This window comes from Sus scrofa, chromosome 1, assembly GCF_054392235.1.
Source record: "Sus scrofa isolate SSC_HxYL_T2T_F1_AM1 chromosome 1, Sscrofa_HxYL_maternal_Yorkshire_Landrace_v2.0, whole genome shotgun sequence".
Taxonomy (NCBI): domain Eukaryota; kingdom Metazoa; phylum Chordata; class Mammalia; order Artiodactyla; family Suidae; genus Sus; species Sus scrofa.
Genome location: NC_139383.1, coordinates 271455221 through 271473960, shown reverse-complemented (window position 1 = coordinate 271473960; position 18740 = coordinate 271455221). Strand labels below are relative to the sequence as shown.

General features: G+C 47.2%; 1 protein-coding gene across 14 annotated transcripts in view; it reads left to right on the top strand.

Annotated features, from left to right (window-relative positions):
• CDK5RAP2 (CDK5 regulatory subunit associated protein 2) overlaps positions 1–18740 on the top strand; it is a 183032-nt gene that overhangs the window by 58181 nt on the left and 106111 nt on the right. For all 14 annotated transcript variants that reach the window (XR_014826137.1, XR_014826135.1, XR_014826138.1 and 11 more), the window contains one exon: positions 3419–3637. Coding sequence is in view for 11 of the 14 variants with exons in the window: in XM_084994140.1 (XP_084850266.1) it covers positions 3419–3637 (219 nt within the window). In the remaining 3 variants the exon portion in view is untranslated. The remainder of the gene's footprint in view (positions 1–3418; positions 3638–18740) is intronic.

Sequence of the window (18740 nt, the reverse complement as noted above, 5' to 3'; positions counted from 1 at the left end):
AATATCAATTATTTTAACAACTACTCTTGCCTTTGTATCTTTAACAAGATCCTAACTGGTGTTCCTGTCTCTAGCCTTCCCTTCTTGAATTCAGTCTTCTTGTTTAAATTTTTTGTAGTTTATTGGGTTAACTGGAATCGTCCCTGGAATGGGGAAGGCAGAATAGTGCCCTGGAAAGAGCACAGGCTCTGGAGTCCTTTGAATCCCAGATTTAATAACTTATGGTCTGATGACAGGCTAGTCATTTAACAGTTCTGAGCCTCAGTTACTTACATAGGGATAATAATGTGTACTTTGTTGGGGGGGTATGAGAGGTAGAGATATAGTATGAATAAAAGTGCCTGGTGCAGCTCCTCATATGTGATCAATGCTTAATAAAAGGTAACTATGAATATTGTTCATTTTCCAAATCACTGTTTATCCTCTTTTTTAATTTAAAGAAACACTGTGCCAGATCCTTTTTTTTGACCCATGACCTAGTTTTCCCATTTCTTTTTTTTTGCTTTTTTGCTTTTTAGGGCCGCACCTGCGGCATATGGAGGTTCCCAGGCTAGGGATCAAATCGGAGCTGTAGTTGCCGGCCTACACCACAGCCACAGCAACGCGGGATCCGAGCTGCATCTGCGACCTGCACCACAGCTCATAGCAATGCTGGATCCTTAACCCAATGAGCGAGGCGAGGGATCGAACCTGCGTCCTCATGGCTGCTAGTCAGATTCGTTAACCACTGAGCCACGACGGGAACTCCTCCCATTTCTTTTTATTTATTATAATTTTATTTTTGTCTCTTTGTCTCTTTGAGGGCCACACCCGTGGCATATGGAGGTTCCCAGGCTAGGGGTCTAATCAAAGCTGTTGCCGCTGGCCTATACCACAGCCAGCAGCAACACCAGATCTGAGCCACATCTGCGACCTACACCACAGCTCATGGCAATGCTGGATCCTTAACCCACTGAGCAGGGCCAGGGATCGAACCCACAACCTCATGGTTCCTAGTCGGATTTGTTTCCTCTGTACCACAACAGGAAAACCTATTTATTATAATTTTAAAGCAAACTAAAACAGATGCTCTTATAAAACCTACTTTGGATTTCGAATGGTGCTCTTCTTCTGTCTCTGTTGCTGTGTCCCAGATAATAGTTGGGGAAACATGGGACCAGATGGCTGGGCTGTAGGGGCTCAGGAACAGATCAACTGGTCATAGCCCCCCTCTGACGAGCAGCTCAGACTTCACTGTCAATCGAGGCAGAGATGGAGTTTCTCGAAAGGTCAGGAAGCTGGGCCAGTCCCTTTATTCCAGTCTTGAGTTATGACATTGACAGTTCAAGTGTCCCTTGGTTTTAAATTTTTAAATCTTGTCCTCAATCTAATTTAAAAAAACAGATTTTTTAAAAAAGTTTATTTTCTCCCGATTATTGTTTTGCTTTTTTTTTTTTTTTTTTTTTGCTTTTTTTCCTCCCAGAAGATTAGAAAAAAGAAGAAATAGGGAAATCAGGAAATCACCCAATCACTTTTGACACTTTGATGCTTTTTCTTTTAGGCTTTCTTCTATGCATAGATTTTATTTTTTTAGATCATTTACAATTTGATTATCCTTTTTTTTTTTTTTTCTTTTTAGGGCCACACCCAAGGCATATGGAGGTTCCCAGGCTAGGGGTCAAAGCGGAGCTGTAGCTGCCGGCCTACACCACAGCCACAGCAACACCTGATCCTAGCTGTGTCTGTGACCTACACCACAGCTCACAGTAATATCATATCCTTAACCTGCTGAGCGAGGCCAGGGATCCAACCTGAGTCCTCATGGATCCTAGTTGGGTTTGTTACCACTGAACCACGACGGGAACTCCTGATTGTCTATTTTTTAAATGTAACGTCATGACTTAGAAATATTCCTATATTATCAGCTCTTTGTAATGTAAATATAGTTTTAAGATTTTATTGTTGCCTTTGTCATACTTGACTTGTATTCTTGCGCGTTAGGTTCTTATTTTTTTACTGTTCTAAGTAATTCTGGGATGAATACTTTGTGTGTAAGGCTTTCTCCCCCTTATATTTTGGATTCTTCTCCTGAGATTGAATCTAGGAATGGAATTATCGGGGCGATTGTGAATGTCTTTATATGCTACAGATATACTTGATGTATATAATCTGTCCATAGGGAATTCCTGCCAGGGTATTTCCTGGCATGTAGATGCTGGGGCTCTTGAAATGTTTATTGTACCATTTCACAGTAAGCTTGCCAGCACTGGATATTCTCATTGAAACAATCTCACTTATTAAATGAAAGCTTGTTTTAATTTGCTCTTTTTGATTATTGGTAAGTTACGACATTTTTTCATAAGCTTGATAATCACATATCTATTTTTTCTAATAAACCGTGTTAATGAAATAAACATTTCTTGTCATACGTAGACCTGACTCTGCTGAGTTTATAGCCTCTCGAAGGGGCTATCTATCTTACCAGGCTGATTACCTCTTTTTACCCGACGACTCTGGGTTTGAGCCATTCTAACAGAGATGAATGTTGCCATTGCTCAAATCCATCTGTTTCTCAAATGAAACTCTGTATTTTCTACCTTTAAAAAAAATAACAGTTGCTTTTTAAGCCATTATAGAAATAACATGCCCACAAACCTTACAACATTTGACAATACAGAGTGAGAAATAAAGGAGAAAAATCATCTGTATTCCCACCCATTGAAGACAATTGCTGTTAACATTTCATGCTTTTGTGCTTGCCTTTTTTTTTTTTTTTTTCCTGGTGGCACCCACAGCATGAAGAAATTCCATGGCTAGGGATTGAACCCTTGCCACTGACAATGCCAGCTCCTTAACCCACTGATCCACTGGGGAACACCTGTGCTTTTCTTTCTAATCTTTTTTTTTTTTTTTTTTTTTTTGCTTTTTAGGGCCGCCCTGGCGGCATGTGGAGGTTCCCAGGCTAGGGGTTGAATTGGAGCTACAGCTGCTGGCTTACGCCACAGCCACAGCCAGGTGGGATCCAAGCCATATCTGCAACCTACCCGACAGCTCATGGCAACACTGGATCCTTAAAACCCACTGAATGAGGCCAGGGATTGAACTCGAATCCTCATGGATCCTAGTTGGGTTCATTAACCGTTGAGCCATGAAGGGAACTCCTCTTTCTAGTCTTTAAAGTTCTTTTACACAATGATTATGGCCTTTCCTCCTTAACATCACATCATGACATTACCCTGTGTTATCTCCAAACCTTTACATTAGTCGTGTTTTGGGTCCTGAAAGGTTTTTTTTGGTTAATCTTCCACGCCCTACCTCCAACCCCCCCTCCCTCCCCCCTCTCTCCCCCTGCCCCAGGTAAACAGGGAGCACCTCCTTCTTGGTTTGTTTAACGAGCAGTGAAAGTCAGCTCAGCTTCCTTCCCCTCCTCTTCCTCTAGGGGTCTGAAGATGATGAGGCTGCTCTGTTAGAAAAGGCAGCCCTTCTGGCTGAGATGCACTCAGAAAACCTCACCAAGAGTGCAGAGAACCACAGGCTGCGGAGGAGCATTAAGAAGGTCACCCAGGAGCTGAGCGACCTGCAGCAGGAAAGGGAGAGACTGGAGAGGGACCTGGAGGCAGCCCACCGAGAGAGGAGCAAGGGTGACCGCACCATCCACGTGAGTGCACCCACTGCCCCGCTGCCCCCTCAATAGCCGGCGCTGCGCTTGGGCTGGGCAGGGCCAGTGTGGCTGTTTCTGGTTTTCAGGAGATTATTCATTGCCAAAACTTAGGAACCCCCCCCCAAAAAATGGAAAATACTTCACTCATCGTCCCATGACCCAGAAAGAACCAGTCTTCCCCATTTGATGTCCCAGTCCTGTTGTTTGTTGGTGTTACCGGTATCAAGCTGAAAATGCACTGTTGGATTAGTTTTTACTCAGTGTTCTCTCTTTGGTGTGTTGCCATGTCATGAATGTTCTTCAAAAACATGTATTTTTGTGTGTGAATACATTTCATCATTTGGATGTGCTACAGTTTAGTCTTTACTGTAGGACATTTAGGTCATTACTTTTTTTTTTTTTTGCCTTATAGCAAGTGTTGCAGCAGACGTCCTTGTACATAAATATTTATCCACTGATTATTTTCTGGTAGAGGTATAATTACTGGGGTTAAAGAGTATGAATATGTTAAAGACTATTTTATAGATACGCCCAACTTGTTTTCCAGCAAGACTTTATCGTGTAATCCTATACAAGTGAGTGATCTTTTTTTTTTTGTCTTTGCTTTTCAGGGCCACACCTGCAGCATATGGAGGTTCCCAGGCTAGGGGTCAAATTTGGAGCTACAGCAGCCGGCCTGTGCCATAGCAATGCCAGATCCAAGCCACATCTGCAACCTACACCACAGCTCATGGCAATGCTGGATCATGGCAACGCTGAGGCCAGGGATCGAACCCACAACCTCATGGTTCCTAGTCAGATTTGTTTCCACTGCGCCACGGTGGGAACTCCCGAGTGATCATTGTTTAAGACTGTTCTATTTAGCATTGGGTGTTAGTACTTAAGAAATTATCTCTGAATTTCGTAGGCAAAAAATAATGTACCTTTTACAATTTCTATTGTATTTAAACTTAAGTCTTTGGCATCCTGAGATTCATATCCAGATACAAAGCATTGGTTCAGTGGGGTGGGATAGGGTCTGAGTGATCATTGATCCTCAGGTTCGACGAATTTCCTGCACAGGAGCCTGGGGCAGGCAGAGTCATTGGAGTAGAGAGCTGGAAAGGGCCCATTAGCACCAGAAGTTCGTTCTCTGGTGGCTGCCATTGGCAGGGACGGGATGTCAGAATCCATAGTTTGCAATCGTCATGCGGACACTGATGAGAGAATTGAAATACAAATGTTTGTATATTTTAACAGACGTTTTAATGACCATCAAGAGATCAATAATGGGGAGTTCCCGTGGCACAGAGGAGACAAACCCAGCTACAGTCCGGCAGAATTTGGGTTCAATCCCTGGCTCGCTCAGTGGGTTAAGGATCCAGCGTTACCATGAGCTGTGGTGTAGGTCACAGACAAGGCTTGGATCTCGCTTTGCTGTGGCTGTGACGTAGGCTGGTAGCTACAACTCTGATTCGACCCCTAACCTGGAAACTTCCATATACCTCGGGTGCAGCCCTTAAAAAAAAAAGGTTTATGCCCTCTATCCTGCACTATAATTATAAAAATGTTTATTCAGTAGAAATTGGATTTAAAGGATACGCCCCCCCCCCCGACCGAGGTATATAAAATATGTACTTATTTCTTCACATTATATCTTATTCTCGGTAAGCGTTTGAAATGGCTGTATAACATTACATCAAGTGGATACACTGTAATTTATTTGCCTATCCCTCTCCTGTCAGACATTGTTGGTTCCATAATTCACTTACTGATGAAAACCCTGGTGCTTTTGTAAGAATTTGGGGCTGCTGTTGATAAGAAGATTTATTCCTAAATGGGGTGTCTGCCTCTTTGTAAGGAGGCAGAGAATGTTTGGCAAGGACTGGAAGGGGCATGTGACAGAGGGAGGGCTTGGAGCCACCAGAGGTAGGAGTTTTGGTTGCCGGTGAGGGAAACCCAGCTCTCCATGGCTTAGGCAACAAGGGATGTATGTTGCCTTCGGGCAGCTAAACGGCTGGAAGGACAGGGGTGACTGGGACCCAGCCGGGACCGAGTCTCTGTCTCTCTGAGGGTTGGCTTCTCTTTCTTGTGTCCAGTTACTCCAGTTTCCAGTGGCTGGAGCCCCCATCACCAGCCCTGCTGGGCCCACATCCCCAGTTTCTTACATGAGAGGAAGAGGACTCTTCCTCCTCCACCACCCCTGCTGTCTCCCGGTCAGGGTGGTCCGAGGGGTGAGGTCCTGAGAGGCCCAGCTTGGGTCACGCTCCTTCTTCTTTGTCAGGAGCTCGCATGTGTGTATGTGTGTGTGCGTGTGCGTGTGCCAGGCTAAGCCTATGCACCATCATTGGCAGCGTCTCCTAGAACCACATGTTTGGTGGAGGATGGCAGTGGGCACCAGAAACAACAGCTGTGCTTCTGAACACTCACCTCAGGTGCGGGTGCCTGAGACTCACAGCTTCCTAGCAGCTCGTCTTGACTGCTTCGCTGCATGTCGTGTGTGTTTCTGACACAACGATCTGGCTGTGGTTTCTTTTTGCACATGTATTGCATCGCAGCGGTATCTCTACTTCTGGTTTTCTCCTAAGAATGTGGCTTTCCATCTCATAAGTATGTTTTATATGCAGTCCTGGGGGCCCTGGCTTGTTCGGGGTCTGGGGAAGCCTGCTGGGGGGTGATTTTGCCTCTTGGTGCTAGGATGCAGACAGAGGTTGAGTGATTACCTGGCCTTGAATGGCTTATCAGCTCGGTAACTAGGCTCTTAATTAACTACAGCCTCCCACTCACCAGCTGCTGCTCCTGTTACTTTTGGATTGAAACAAAAACCCAGGCCTCTTGGTGGTCTCTGTCTCTGACTTGGCAAAGGAAAGGACTCCGTTTGTGCATTCAGCCTCAATGACGCTTTGTGCAGGCCCTCTGCTGGGCCTGGGGACAGTCCTGCGACAGAAATAAGAACAGAGCACCAAGGGAGCATAGAGCAGGATGGGAGAAGGCTCCCGGGGAAAGTAACTTTGAACTGGTTCTCAAGTTTGAGTTAAAGGTTCCTGGATGGGCAGAGAGGGGTGAGGGCTTATAGGAGAAGTGAAGCCGCACAGCGGGAGAGAGTGTGTCATGGGGGGAAGAGGAGTTTGGGGCTGTCCTGAAGGGTGGCTGTAACTTGGAGGGAAGCTGAATTGTAGAGAGACCCCGGGTACAGTTCGGGAGTGTGGACTTGACCTGTAGGCAGGGGGCCCCTGTGGAGGGGGAGTTAAGCAGAGGACAGATAGGATCAGGTTTCCAGTTTAGAGAGACTGGTCTGATGGTTGTCTGAGGGAGAGCCTGCAGGCAGAAGAGGAGACGCCTCCCGTGGCATGTGAGTCAGGCTCTGAGAGGTCAGGGATGGAGGCAGAAAGACAAAGAACCTGCTCCTCTGCGAGGGAGATGCTCAGGTATGGCTTCCCGGCCGTCTGGCTGCATATTCAAACTTCCCCCGCCAGCACTCTTGAATAATCAGCATTTATCTGAACTTGGCCGCATCCCACTAAAGGATGGGCTAAAAAGCATTGGTAAGAAAATGTCTTGTTCTCAGTCCACATTTAGCTCAGTGGTCAACACACTCTTTGGTCGTGAAAATTGCTATTAGAGTGATAGAAATAAAGCCGATATGGTTTCTAAGGTGTATATTTCTTGAGTACTTTACAGTTGGTAAAAGTCCTGCCTGTCTTTCAGCCCTGTGACTGAGCAGAGAAAATGTTATTCCCATTTTCCAGAATAATTGGAGCTTCAGAATTTCAATGGCTTGATCATGATGACATAGAAAGTGATATAGGAGTTCCCGTAGTGGCGCAGCGGAAACAAATCCGACTAGGAGCCATGAGGTTTCGGGTTCAATCCCTGACCTCTCTCAGTGGGTTTAGGATCCGGTGTTGCCGTGAGCTGTGGTGTAGGTTGCAGACTCGGCTCGGATCCTCCGTTGCTGTGGCTCTGGTGTAGGCCAGCAGTGGTAGCTCCGATTCGACCCCTAGCCTGGGATCTTCCATATGCTGAGGCCCTAAAAAAAAAAAAAAAAGGCACACACACACACAAAAAGAAAGTGATAAATATCTGACATGGATCCAGGTCTGTGGACTCTTAATTTCGGAACTTTGCCTAAGATGTGATGGTACGATTTCAGCTTTCCACTAAACCCCGATAACCCGTTCTCAAGACCACCCAATTTGAAGTATTTTGGTTATTTGAAGCTCTGAAACATGTAATTTCTTTCTTTCTTTCTGTGTTTCAAAAACATTTTTCAGAGGTTTATGGAAGTCGTAAAATTAAATGAGTTTAAAGGCATTAATGTTACGGAAAAATGAGGGTGACGCGTGAAATGGAACCAGACGAGTGAGTAGAAAAGCATGTTGTGATACCCGTCATAGTACTAAAGGGACTTAAAATTCAGCTGGTAGCTCCTGGCAGCAAAAGTGAAAAGGGAAATTCAGTTACAAGGCCTCCAGTGTCTGGAAGATGAACATGTTAGATAAAAGGACGGCTTTGGCTGGCCCTGAGGCCTGAGGGAAGGATTGCCTCTGGTGGGTTTTTATAAGGAGTTCTCTGAGCAGTGTACAGTCTTTGCCAGTACCCCATTCAATAAAAGCAATTTTGCACAAGGCCAGATCAGTGTCATCCAAGTTGGTAAGCTTGTAAGTGTTAAGGATTTCAGTCCCCAGGACTCTGTCTAGTTGTCTCCCATCATTCTCATTTCTTGGACAAGAACCACAGAATCAGTGGGAAATACTCTGGTCCTTTTTAGAGTTGATCTCCCACCTCAAAGCCTTTGCTGTGGTCCGCTGTCAGGAAGCATGGGTGTTTGTAGCAGTCTCTGAATTTTTTTGGATGGTAAGCCTGTCTCCTTTGGATGTGATCAAACCATCCTGTGCTCCTGCCAAAAACATGTATTGTCCTCTCAGTGTGCCTGCTCTCAGGCATTTTGGAGGGAGACAATGCCTGTCTGAAAATGCAGCTTGGATCCCAGGCATCTGAATTCACTGTGTCTGATGGTGCATGAACACTGAGAAGTTTGGCGAGAGTCAGTTCATCGTTTGTTTGTTTGCTTTAATTGCCTGAGATTGCAGTGACCTAGCGCCAGTCAACTCAGCATGTGTTGTAATTTGCAGTTAGTTCATTTGTTTATCCAAGCGACATTTATTGAGTACTTGTGGTGATACAGGCACTGTTGGAAGACTCTGGTGAGTCCAAGCTTTGGTTTTTACCTCGGAGTCTTGTTTACAAAAGGTAAAAAAATGAGGGTCATGTGGATAGATCCCCTTAAATGCATTATACCGCCTCGCCACCAGAGGGACCCATATCCCCTTCAAAGAAATTGAGGTGGCCTTTGCAAAAAACAAAACCCTCCGGTATTCCCAAGTCACTGTCTTAACCGTGATGTTTAAAATGTCCTAGCTTCCGTGGTCAGTTACGGGAATGCTGCTTGCATTCTCACAGCATGTCCTCACATCTCTGGCTTTTGATAACCTTGTTTGGCTCCAGAGACTCAAGGTGTTCCTTCAAGTTGTGTGTGTGTGTGTGTGTGTGAGAGAGAGAGAGAGAGATGGGGGTGGAGCCAGAGATGGAGACTGATAGAGGTAAATCCTTGTTTTATTTTTTATTTTTTTTTTGGTCTTTTTGCCTTTTCTAGGGCCACTCCTGTGGCATATGGAGGTTCCCAGGCTAGGGGGCTAATTGGAGCTGTAGCCACCGGTCTACGCCAGAGCCACAGCCACGCCAGATCTGAGCCGAGTCTGTGACCAACACCACAGCTCAGGGCAACGCTGGATCCTTAACCCACTGGGCAAGGCCAGGGATCGAAACCGCAACCTCATGGTTCCTGGTCGGATTCATTAACCGTTGAGTCAAGACAGGAACTCCAGTAAATCCTTGTTTTAGATTAGCTGTCTCTGGCTCAGTGTTCTTTGTGCTGCTCTGGTGGGTTGGGGGGCGGGGAGCAAGTCATAGTCTTTTTCTCTCCTTTATAAGCACTGTTTATTGGGCATTGGTTTAGCCTGTTCCCCAGACTGTCTCATGATGCTCTCATCTGTTACCAGACCTGTCATCCGCTACTCTGACAAGTATGTGCTTCAGTACCTGGGCACTTAGCTCTGTGGGGATGCATTTGTTGGCAAAAGCCCAAAAACCTAATTAAAGTTGTACCCATCACCCAGCTGGCTAATCCCCTGTGCGCTGACAGGAGCAGGTTTAATTTCAGGGTAGTTCAGCCTGACCCCCTCCGGTTCTCACGTGTGGTTGTTGATGGATAGCTCCAAATGAGATGGCGACAGCATTCACAGCATCTCTTGGTGAGCCGTGATCAAAACATGGCCTTTGGAGACAGTGGCTGTCCCGGCTGTAGGCGGGTTGGCCAGGGCTAAGACCGCGGACCTGAGGTAGTGTGATTTTTACCCAAGGACATAGCTCCCCTTGCCCCCCCCCCCCCCCCGCCTTTTTAAGGTCAGGTGTAAAGATTTTGAGTCGGCATCCTTGTAGAATGTACAGTTTAAATGATCTGTATTAGAAGAAATTTTGCATTTGCAAATTCCAGTTTCTCCTAAGAGAGGATGAATGCGGAGACTTGGGTGTCAGATTAGATTTGAATCCTGGCTCCATTGCTTGGAAGCTGTTGGACTGAGAAGCAGCTACCTGGCCTCTGCAGACTGTGGTGTCCCTATCTTGTCGGAAAAACAGACGTTAGGAATTCCCGCTGTGGCTCAGTGGGTTAAGAATCTGAGTGCAGTGGCTGGGGCTGCTGTAGAGGTGTGGGTTTAATCTCCAGCCTGGAGCAGTGGGTTAAAGGATCTGGTATTGCCGCAGCTGCAGCTTGCATTTAATCGCTGGCCTGGGAACTTCCATATGCTGTGGGTGTGGCCATAAAAACAACAACAACAACAGAAAACAACCAGATGTTAGTGGGTAGGATTGTATGGGAAAAGGCACAGCACTTAGCATGGTACCTGAGGCGTGATAAGTGATCAATAAGTCGTAGTGGTTTTGTTGATGGTGATGGTGCCACTGCCTTGGGTGCTAGGAACTTAGCAGTTTAGTGGGTATCTTTGGGACAGTGGAGAACAGGGCCAGACTTGGGTTGGAATCTCAGCTTCTGCAGGTGCTTAACTCTAATTCTAAGCCAGGTACTTAAATTTTCTTTTCTTTTTTTTTCTTTTTGTCTTTTCTAGGGCTGTGCCCGAAGCATGTGGAGGTTCCCAGGCTAGGGGTCCAATTGGAGCTGTAGCCACTGGCCTACGCCAGAGCCACAGCAGCGTAGGATCCGAGCCACGTATGTGACCTACACCACAGCTCACGGCAATGCCAGATCCTTAACCCACTGAGTGAGGCCGGGGATTGAACCTGCAACCTTATGGTTCCTAGTCGGATTCGTTAACCACTTAGCCTCAACGGGAACGCCTCAATTTTCTGAACTAATGTTTTCTTCCCTAAAATGGGGTTAATGATACCTAATTTAGGATTAAATAAATGGATAATAAAATTTAATGCATGAGAAAATGCCTGCTCTGGTTCCTGGCACATAGAGGTCGATGCTCAGTATATTAGATTCCTTCTCTTCCTTCCTCTTTTCCTGCTTTTAATTTTGTGGCAGGTGCTGGCTCAGGACCAGGGGTGGCAAAGCCCGGCGCACTGCATCTCACTAATAAATGTGGTCTGCCCTTTCAGCAGGCAGAATGGCAAAGCTGCGAGCTGATTCCTTGATCAACACTCACCTCTCCTCTGAAAAACTGCTTGTCTGTTCCTTTCCAACTGCTTGATCCCTCTAGCAAGGGGGTCAGAACCCTTTAGAGTGGCAGCCCCTGAGGTGTGAGTGGCTCCTGCGTGGGGTTGCTGTGGAAGCTGGTGCAGAAGGCTGCTCCCTGTGCTTTCCATGTCTCTCTGGGGTGCAGAGATGCTTTCCCTTTCTCCCTTTATACTTTCTTTTCTCCCTTCCTTCCTTCCTCCCTTCCTTCCATCCTTCCTTCCCCTCTTTCTTTCTCTTTCACTGCACCCGCAGCATATGGAGGTTCCCAGACTAGGGGTCTAATCAGAGCTGCAGCTGTCAGCCTACACCACAGCCACAGCAACGCAGGATCCGAGCCACGTCTGTGACCTACACCACAGCTCACGGCAGTGCCGGATCCCTTAACCCACTGAGCGAGGCCAGGGATCAAACCCAAGTCCTCATGGATACTAGTTGGGTTCGTTATCACTGAGCCATGACGGGAACGCCTCTCCTTTTATACTTTCTGTGCCAGGCCATGTCCTGGGCACTGAGAGTAAAGGATGGACTCTATCAAACACTGACTCCTAAGGCATCTGGTGGAGGAATGTAATAGGAATGCAGACCAAGAGCTAATTAAAGTGTAGCTTGATGAGTGCTGAAAGCGGGATGGCCCGGTGCTTTAGGGGCACAGAGAATGGAACTGTGTGAGAGGGGGAAGGAGAGGGAGGGAGGCTGGGTTTGAGCCGAGACTTGAAGGCTAAGTTGCTGTTTGCCCAGGGGGTGGGGGGACTGGAGTTGGACAGGTGCGGGGAGGCCTGTGCCAAGGCTGGGGGGGCGTGGGCCAGAATGATCCTGGGGAGGGGAGGGGGCCCAAGGCCAGAGCAGCTGTGTCCCCTGCTTCAGGTGGGTCGTGTGCCTGACAGCTGGGCGTTGACCCCGGCCCGAGTTGATCTTCACCTCCTGTGTCTGTTCTTCCCTGACCTTCTGGTGAAGCTGGGCTGAGCCTGATGCTCAGAGCTGCAGTCCTTACAGCCAGTACTGCCCGGGTTGTTGGTTCTCTGTGGTGAGGACTGTCTCATTTCGGTGGTTTCTGTTTGTTTATTTTTGAGCGCGTGTGTTCTTTGTTGGAATGAACTCTTCCGAGAGAACACATACAGCAGCACAGCTGCTGGGGTGAGGTGGGGGGGGAGCTGCATCCCTGTCCCCCCACCGCGTCCCACTCCCGCCTCCGCCCCCTGGAGCCCTGAGGCCCTGCAGAACGTAGCCGGAACAGCGCTGTCTCCTCCTAATTCTGGAAATTCTTACATCACTGAGTTCCTATACCTCATTAAGATTTCGGAGAAGTTTCCTTTGTATATTTAAAGGTAACCACTGAGCACTTTGACAAGCTTTCTCACAGTGAAACCTGATAAGATGGAAATTTGATGGATGAGAACCTTCTCATTCTCCATCTGGCTGGAGATAAAACAAACTAGCTGCCTGGAGAAGGAGGTGTGAGGGCCTGGCTTTTCATTTCTAATGTGATTCTAAGATTATAGGAATATTTTATTTTTCAGATAATCCACTTTTTTTTTTTCCCCCTTTAATCAGGCCGTCTGCTCTAAGAGACCCTGGTATGCAAAGGCAGTGCTCGGCTCCGTGTTGGCCCAGAGTGTGCCTGGGAGCCTTAGAGGAATTTGTCCCATTTGAGTGGAAATGGAGCCCGCTCAATTGACGGCACCATGCAGACTTGTTGGGGCCACTCCCACTTGAAAGCAAGGTGGTGATCTGGTGTAGGATGCGGGGGTCTTCAAACTGTTTTCTTTTGTTTCTTGGTTCAGTAGCAAATAAACAGATGCACCCAAGGGAGCTCTGCAAATTCCTGCATGAAAATCAAATATGGGGAGTTTGCATTGTGGCTCATGGGTAAGGAACCCAACCAGTTATCCATGAGGACAAGGGTTTCATCCCTGGCCTCGCTCAGTGGGTTAAAGATCTGGTATTGCTGTGGCTGTGGTGTAGGCCAGCAGCTGCAGCTCCAATTTGACCCCAAACCTGGGAACTTCCATATGCCTTGGGTGCGGCCCTAAAAAGGAAACAACAAAAAAAAAACAAATAAAATTTCCATGCTTTTCCGCAGCCAACCAGGTAAAATTCTGGAGGAGGCCCTGGGGAACGTGTCGTTAGATGACACTGATCGCCAGCCAGCCTTGGCCATTGCTAATCTGAGGCCTTTGCAAGCTTGGTTTGGAGGGAAAAAAACGTCACCAGTTGAGTAAAAGGAACATACATAGACCTGGTTCTAAATCCTGATTCCACCACTTTTTACTTTGGTTTGGTTGCTTGAGCTCTTTGAATTGCAGTTTCCTGATTGGTAAAAATGGGTAGAATCAGAATGTCTGCTGGCAGGGCTGTTGTGAGATTTGGATGAGGTGATGGGTGTGACGCTCCCAGCCCTCTCCCAAATGTTGTGGAGGTTTGTAGAAAAAAGTACTTGGGGTGGACGACTGCGGAGGGTCAGAGTAATCAGGGAGGGCTTTGTGGAAGAGGTGGCCCTTGCAAGATAGGCATGTTGTCTTGGGGCAGAATTGGGGAGATTTTATGATTTTGTTTCCAGATGGAGGGGACCCAATGGAGACAGGTGGGGGCAGCCTGTGGCGTGTTGATGGAGCGTTTGGGTGAGATGAGGCTGAAAGGTAAGCCGGAGCCACTGGAGGGGGCACGGAATGAATGCTTGTTGGGGTAGCTTTGTTCTGCAATTAATTTGGAGTTGCTGAAGGGTTCTGGACAGAGATGTAGTGATCAAAGGTGTGAATGTGGTTTGGTGGGTGAACCGGAGTCTGGGAGAGCAGTTAGACAGTGGATGCACTTGACCGGATGAGTGCGGGGAGGGGCCGAGGTGGGGGAGCAAGGGTCTGAGTCTCCCTCTACTCCCCAAGCTTCAGCCTCTGACCTTCCTTTTTTCTAATGCCTCCCCTGATGAGGGACTAATCTGGTTAATCAGAGTCCAGGGTATGCGTTGGGCTGGCCTTGCTCGTGGGTGGGTTATTGTACCTGAAGTTAAGCAGCCTGGTTCAATTCTTCTGCTTTCCTGCTGCAGACCTGGCTGGGCCTGGCCCTTGTGGGGCTGGCTGACATCCTCATTTCCTCAGTCTTCTTTGTCCACTTCTGCCTCTGCTTGAGTAAGAGAACTCAGATGGCTCCCTTAAGCTGCATATCCCCTCCCTCCCTACTCTCCCCCCCAAAAAAAAACAAACCAGCCCTAAGTTTTTATTAGGAAATCGTGCTTTGGCTGTGATTTTGTCTAGACTTGTTCTTTGCTTCCCAGTCTATGATTGCTTCTTATGTTTGGCACTTTTGAGAACTCTGGGAGGTGGGGCAGGAGTGGTTGGCAGGGCAGGACTCGGGCATTGTGGCCATGTAAAAGTACCAGACCCTCCCCCTTCATCTCTCATGGGCTCTGTATGGAGGATGTGCTCAACCTTTGGGCCTAGGTTTCCTGCTGGATGAGGAGGAAGGGAGGGAGGGAGGGAGAGAGCGGAACCTCAGATGGTGATGCCGTGCCCATGCCGGGAAGCCTGGGGGCAGCGATTGGCCTGGTAGGGGTGTGGGGGGAGGCCAAGGGGTCACAGTGTCATTTCCTGTGCGCTTGCCTCTGTGTCACGCACCCATCTCTCACACAGCCCTCCAAGGATGGTAGGAATCTATGTTCATATCTCTATTTACCAGAAATGAAGCACTCATAAAGATTTAAGTGATCTATCTCTGGCCACACAGCTAGTTAGCACTAGAGCCAGGACTCAAGGCTAGGTCTGCCTGTCCTCATAGCCCAGGAATATTGAAGGAGGTTTGGGGAAACCACCCAGGTTTATCAATTTTCAGTTCTGATTGTTTTGCTTAGGCGAGACATGCCGTCTCCATGCCTCCCCTAAACATTTATTATAACTCCACTAGTGCCAAGCCCATGAGCCGGGTGGCTGTCTCCGTGTTGCCATGGCAGCCGCTCCTCCTCAAGGCCACCTTGGCACACATTTTTCCCCACCCTGCAGTAGTCCTTTGACTTCAAGCCTTCTCTGATTGCTCTTCATATGAGGTCCAAGATCCTTGGTTCTGCCTCATTCATTAGTGGGGGGCGGGGGGAGGGGGCTGGATATTCCATCCATCCCGAGTCCTTGAGAAGCTATAAAATTAGCTGTGGGTAGAGGATTATTGACTAGTGGAAGCCTGTGTCACAGAGTGATTTCATCCTTTCTCTGGTTTTAGCAGCAGTGCATTTGAGTGGGAAGAGCACACGGAATTTGGGGTCAAACTGACTTGGGTTTGAATTTCAACACTAAGAACTTAACTAATTATAAAGCTTGGAGAAGATCGCTCAACCTCCACAAGGCTTAGTATTCTTTCTGTAATCATAGGATGAATAATACTTCTCTATAGGCAGTCTTAAGGGTTAGAAATGTTTTATGTAAAAATGCCCTGGCCTTGGTAAATAGTAGTTCTATTACTAATGCTTATAATAGGAGACATAGTTTGCACTCTCGGTGTCCTGACTTTCCTCGAGCTCCTGATTTATGCTGAGGGCGCTTTACCCCCTAAAACGTACAAATGCACAAATTTGCATGGGCTCCCAGGGGCCCATTCAGTGACCCTCAGGCTAAGAACCCTTTGATCTGGAGGAATGTCCTTTGTGGGATTCTGGAACACGTAGGTCATTTCAGGCTGTCCGCTCCGTTCGGCTGGGGGACATGAGGGAGAAAAGCTACAACGTTAGTAGTTTTTATCACTTAAAACATGTAAGAAAACATGTTAACCTGGGTAGTGGAGTTAAAATTTTAAAAGCACATGAACTGGAGAATGGAATAAATGATTATAGGATATTGACATACACAAGAACTTGAACTGGACATCAAAGCACCGATAGGCGTTTGTATCAAGGAGGGAGCTGAATCTGGGGAGTGATGTCCGGGGACCTGTAATTACTGTACGTGTGAACAGTGTATTCTTTTTACTTAGCATAATATAGACATATTTTAAAATTAAAAGTTAGGCAGGATCTTTCTAGGATGGCAGGTGAATTGATTGTGAATTTAAAAGATGTTCCTAAATGGCTTAACAGAAGATTTTATGGTCAGCAGTTTTCAGGCGGAGGTTTTTAAAAGCAGGTGTCAGATGACCGTTAAGTGGATGGGGATCATCGCAGCCGTGGGTGGGACAGAAGCCATCCAGAGCCTTGTCGTCGTGTGCAACCGTTTTCTCGTTCGGAAAGTGGGAGCAATCCCATCTCTGGTGATTGATTTTTTTCAGTCATCCAACAGATGGCTACTGAGTGCTGTTTTGCTTATCTCTTGCCACAAAACAAGTTACCCCTAAACCTGGTGTCTTAAAACACTATCATTATATTATAGCTCGTGATTTTGTGGGTTAAAGGTTTGGGCCAGGCTCAGCTGGGTGATTTTCTGCTCTCTGTGGCACAGGTCACTCACGGTAGTCAGATGGTGGATGGGCTGGTTCGGAGGGTCCATGACTCTTCACTCACATGTCTGCTGCCTTTTGGTGGGCGGGAGGTGGGGGTTGGGGGTGACTGGAATGCTAACACACTTGGGATTGTCAGCTGGGGCACCTGCATTTGGCCTCTCCAGCATGGCAGCATCAGGGTAGGGTAGCATACTTTTTGCTTTTTTTTTTTTTTTTTTCATTTTTTTTGTTTGTTTGTTTTTTAGGGCCACATCCATGGCATATGGAGGTTCCCAGGCTAGGGGTCGAATTGGAGCCCTACACCTCAGCCAAGGAATGCAGGAGCCGAGCTGAGTCTGCAATGTACACTATAGCTTATGGCAACGATGGCTCCTTAATCCGCTGAATGAGGCCAGGGATTGAACCTGCATCCTCTTGGATACTAGTCAGATTTGTTAACCACTGAGCCATGACGGGAACTCCCAAGGTAGCCATACTTTCTGGATGGCGACTGGTAGCTCCTAGAGAGAGTGTTCCATGGAAGTTCCATAGTGTTCCATAGTGTCGCTTCTGCCATATTCTTTTGGTTACGGTAGTCACTGCACTGCCCAGAATAATAGGAGGGGACACAGACTCCATACCTTCTAATAAGAATGTCAGAGAATTTATGGTTATCTTAAATCTGCCATGAGTGCCAGGAACCATTCTACGTGCTGGAGGTACAGCAGTTTAAAAAATACATTAAAATCTTTGCCCTCATGGAGCTTACATTCTTCAGAGGGAGGCTGTAGCCCAAATGCACATGTAATTAAGTGCCGTGTTCATTAGCACAGCATAGCAGATGCTGCGAGGAAGGATAACGAAGGGAAGGAATATGACGAGTGAGGTTGTGGGGGGACTAGTGGTGGTTATTTTAGGTTATTTTAGGTGGGGCGGGCTGGAAAGACTGGCCTGGGAAGGTGACATTTGAGCTCAGACTTGATGGAAGTGAGGGAGGGAGCAGCCTTGAGGAATTTTCCAGGCAGAGAGAACAGAAGACAGGAAAGTCTTGAGCTGGGAGTGTACGTGCTATGTCAGAGGGCTGGGGTTGCCAGAGCAGAACAGGGAGGAACAGGTCGGCAAGGCTGTGGGGGGTCCCAGTAGAGTAAAGCCTAGGTCAGCATGGGTTGGGAAGATGACATGGGTTAACATGAAAGTACCTGGGACAGTGTAGGCATATGACGTGGTGGCTTCTGTTACCAACAGAACCCAGGTGTGGGTGGTCCCCGCTTCTCCTCACTCCATGGCCATGACTGCTCCTCTGTGCTGGTGCATGTCCTTATCCTTAAGACACCTTGCTAAGTGGTCAGGAAGACAGAAAAAAAAAGAAAAAAGAAACATTCGTAATCTTCCCATTTTCAGTAGCATTAGACAGATGGACATTGTCCTGGTGGCCTTTCTGATAGAGGGGAACTGTGAGAGAGAGTGTGTGTGTATGCTTGTGCGTGCACATGCACACGTGCGCTTGTGTTTAAACACCTCAGGTGATTCTTGAGAGATTGACTTTTCCTTAGAACTGTCCTTGAAAATATTTTCATTAATGGCTAAAAACAGTTTGCACAAGGGAAAATTCAAACAGTAGTGAAATCTATTAAAACACAGTGGTCATCAACGAAAAACACATTCAGACTCATGTGAAGAACCATTTCACACCAATTAAATTAGCAAATATTTAAGAAAATATCAGTGCTGGTGAGGAGGGAGTTCTGGTCATGGCTTAGTGGTTGACAAATCCGACTAGTAATCATGAGGTTGTGGGTTCGATCTCTGGCCTTGCTCAGTGGGTTAAGGATCTGGCGTTGCCGTGAGCTGTGGTGTAGGTCGCAGACGTGGCTTGGATCTGGCATTGCTGTGGCTGTGGCATAGGCTCCTAGCCTGGGAACCTCCATATGCCGTGGGTGCAGCCCTAGAAAAGACAAAAAAAAAAAA